Source organism: Myotis davidii, unplaced genomic scaffold, assembly GCF_000327345.1.
Source record: "Myotis davidii unplaced genomic scaffold, ASM32734v1 scaffold1947, whole genome shotgun sequence".
In the NCBI taxonomy this organism is placed as follows: domain Eukaryota; kingdom Metazoa; phylum Chordata; class Mammalia; order Chiroptera; family Vespertilionidae; genus Myotis; species Myotis davidii.
In genome coordinates this window covers 547,491-549,276 of record NW_006297822.1, presented here as the reverse complement: position 1 = coordinate 549,276, position 1,786 = coordinate 547,491, and the positions used below count along the sequence as shown (strand labels likewise).

At 36.2% G+C, this 1,786-nt stretch overlaps 1 protein-coding gene across 3 annotated transcripts in view; it reads right to left on the bottom strand.

Annotated features, from left to right (window-relative positions):
- Positions 1-1,786, bottom strand: part of MED4 (mediator complex subunit 4) — a 26,969-nt gene that overhangs the window by 4,472 nt on the left and 20,711 nt on the right. For all 3 annotated transcript variants that reach the window (XM_006773666.2, XM_015570435.1, XM_015570436.1), the window contains exon 5: positions 1,160-1,246. In XM_006773666.2, coding sequence (XP_006773729.1) covers positions 1,160-1,246 — 87 coding nt within the window. The remainder of the gene's footprint in view (positions 1-1,159; positions 1,247-1,786) is intronic.

Genomic DNA, 1,786 nt, shown 5'->3' with positions numbered 1-1,786 from the left:
GAGGGCTCCCAGTATGTGAGAGGGGGCAGGCTGGGCTGAGGGACACTCCCCCCCCACACACACACACACACCCAGTGCACGAATTTCATGCACCGGGCCCCTAGTAATATATAAAAAAATGAAAAAGTTTGTCAATTTAGCAAAAATTCAAAATGACAAATTTAAAAAGTTAAAATGATCTTGATTCTTCTAACTTAACTGCATTATTTAGTATGAACATAATGATACATACTCTGAGGGAGAACAGATCATGACACTTTTTTTTTTCTGATGGAAAGGACTGAATGCTTACTGGAAGAACTATCTAAATTAAAACTTTTTTCTAACCAATCTCATTCATCTTGTCATTTAAAGACTAATTCTTTGACTTTCCAGTGGAGTATCAGGGGTGAGTAATCTTTATTTCCAATCATAAAAGCATACTAAATAGTTTGGGGTTGATCAAAACTGGGCCAGATTTGGAACAAATTTTTGATAATATTTCTCACAAACTCCAGTTACTGACCCCAAACAATGTAGTTACTCTTAGTTTTCTTAGTATGGCAAAACACCAAAATACCATCAGGAATTACTGAAATTGAGATAACTATCTCCCACTCCTCCCAAGGCTGTTGCTCTACCTTAATGTCTCCATCTTATGTTTTACCCATTGTCTATTAATACAGTTGCAGCTTGTTACTCCCTTTGCTGTCTTTCTTACTCCAGCTCTTCTCAGTCCTGTGTGTTTGCAATTGTGCCGCTCAGTGCTCTATCTTTATCACCTAATAGCTGGAATTGTCTGTTTCCCAGGCTGGAATATTTGTGGAAATCCTAATGGCTCTAAAAAGTTGGCTTCTGGCCAGCATGGGTTTTACAGGCATATAAATCTATAGCTTTAGAATCATCACATATTAACTTGTGCTTTTAAAATTATTTATTATTAAAAAATAAAAATAAAACAAACACAGGTCCTAGTGCCAACAGCTTTGTAGAAAACCAAACCAATAAAACCAATGCCCTAAATTCTTACTTATAAAACCTTAAAAATGTGAAAATACGTAGCAAATGTTACATAATTCTGTATTTAAATACATTCTGTATCTAAATCTTTTTCTCTATTTTTGTGTACAGTCATGTAAGAATTTTCACATATATCTAGTAAAAAGAGAAATATTTTTACCTGGAACCCAGGTCAGTGGGGCACACACAGCATTACTTGCACTAATCCTATGTGCATACTTAATTATTTCTTCAGAGGAGATAGCACCTGAGAGAGTAAAGAGTTGAGTGTAAATACAGAAGTTTATAAATGCATAAATCATAGTTACATATAATATTTAATTTTTAAATGATTTGAAAATAAAATAATCTGAGTTACCTGCCTTCCCTAATAATATCTGAATGCATAATGTGACTTAAATCATATATATTTCCAAACAAAAGAGCAAGACATTCAGAAAAATCAGCTGACATAATTAAAGTATTAAAATCTGGGAGAAACCAAGATGGTGACATAGGTTAACACCTGAAATTGCTGCCTCATATAACCACTTCAAAAATATAACTAAAAGACAAAAGGGACATCATCCAGAACCACGGGAAGGCTGGCTGAGTGGAAATTCTACAACTAGAAGGAAAGAGAAAAGCACACTGAGACTCAGAGGAGGTGCAGAAGTAAAGTGCAGAGAGAGGTATGGAGGTGCGCGGAAAGGGCTGGAAAATGAGGACGGGGTTGTCTTTTTCAATCAGAAGGGAGACACAAGCTCCCCACTGCTCTGAACTCCAGTTTCGGGTGAGTCTCTGGGGC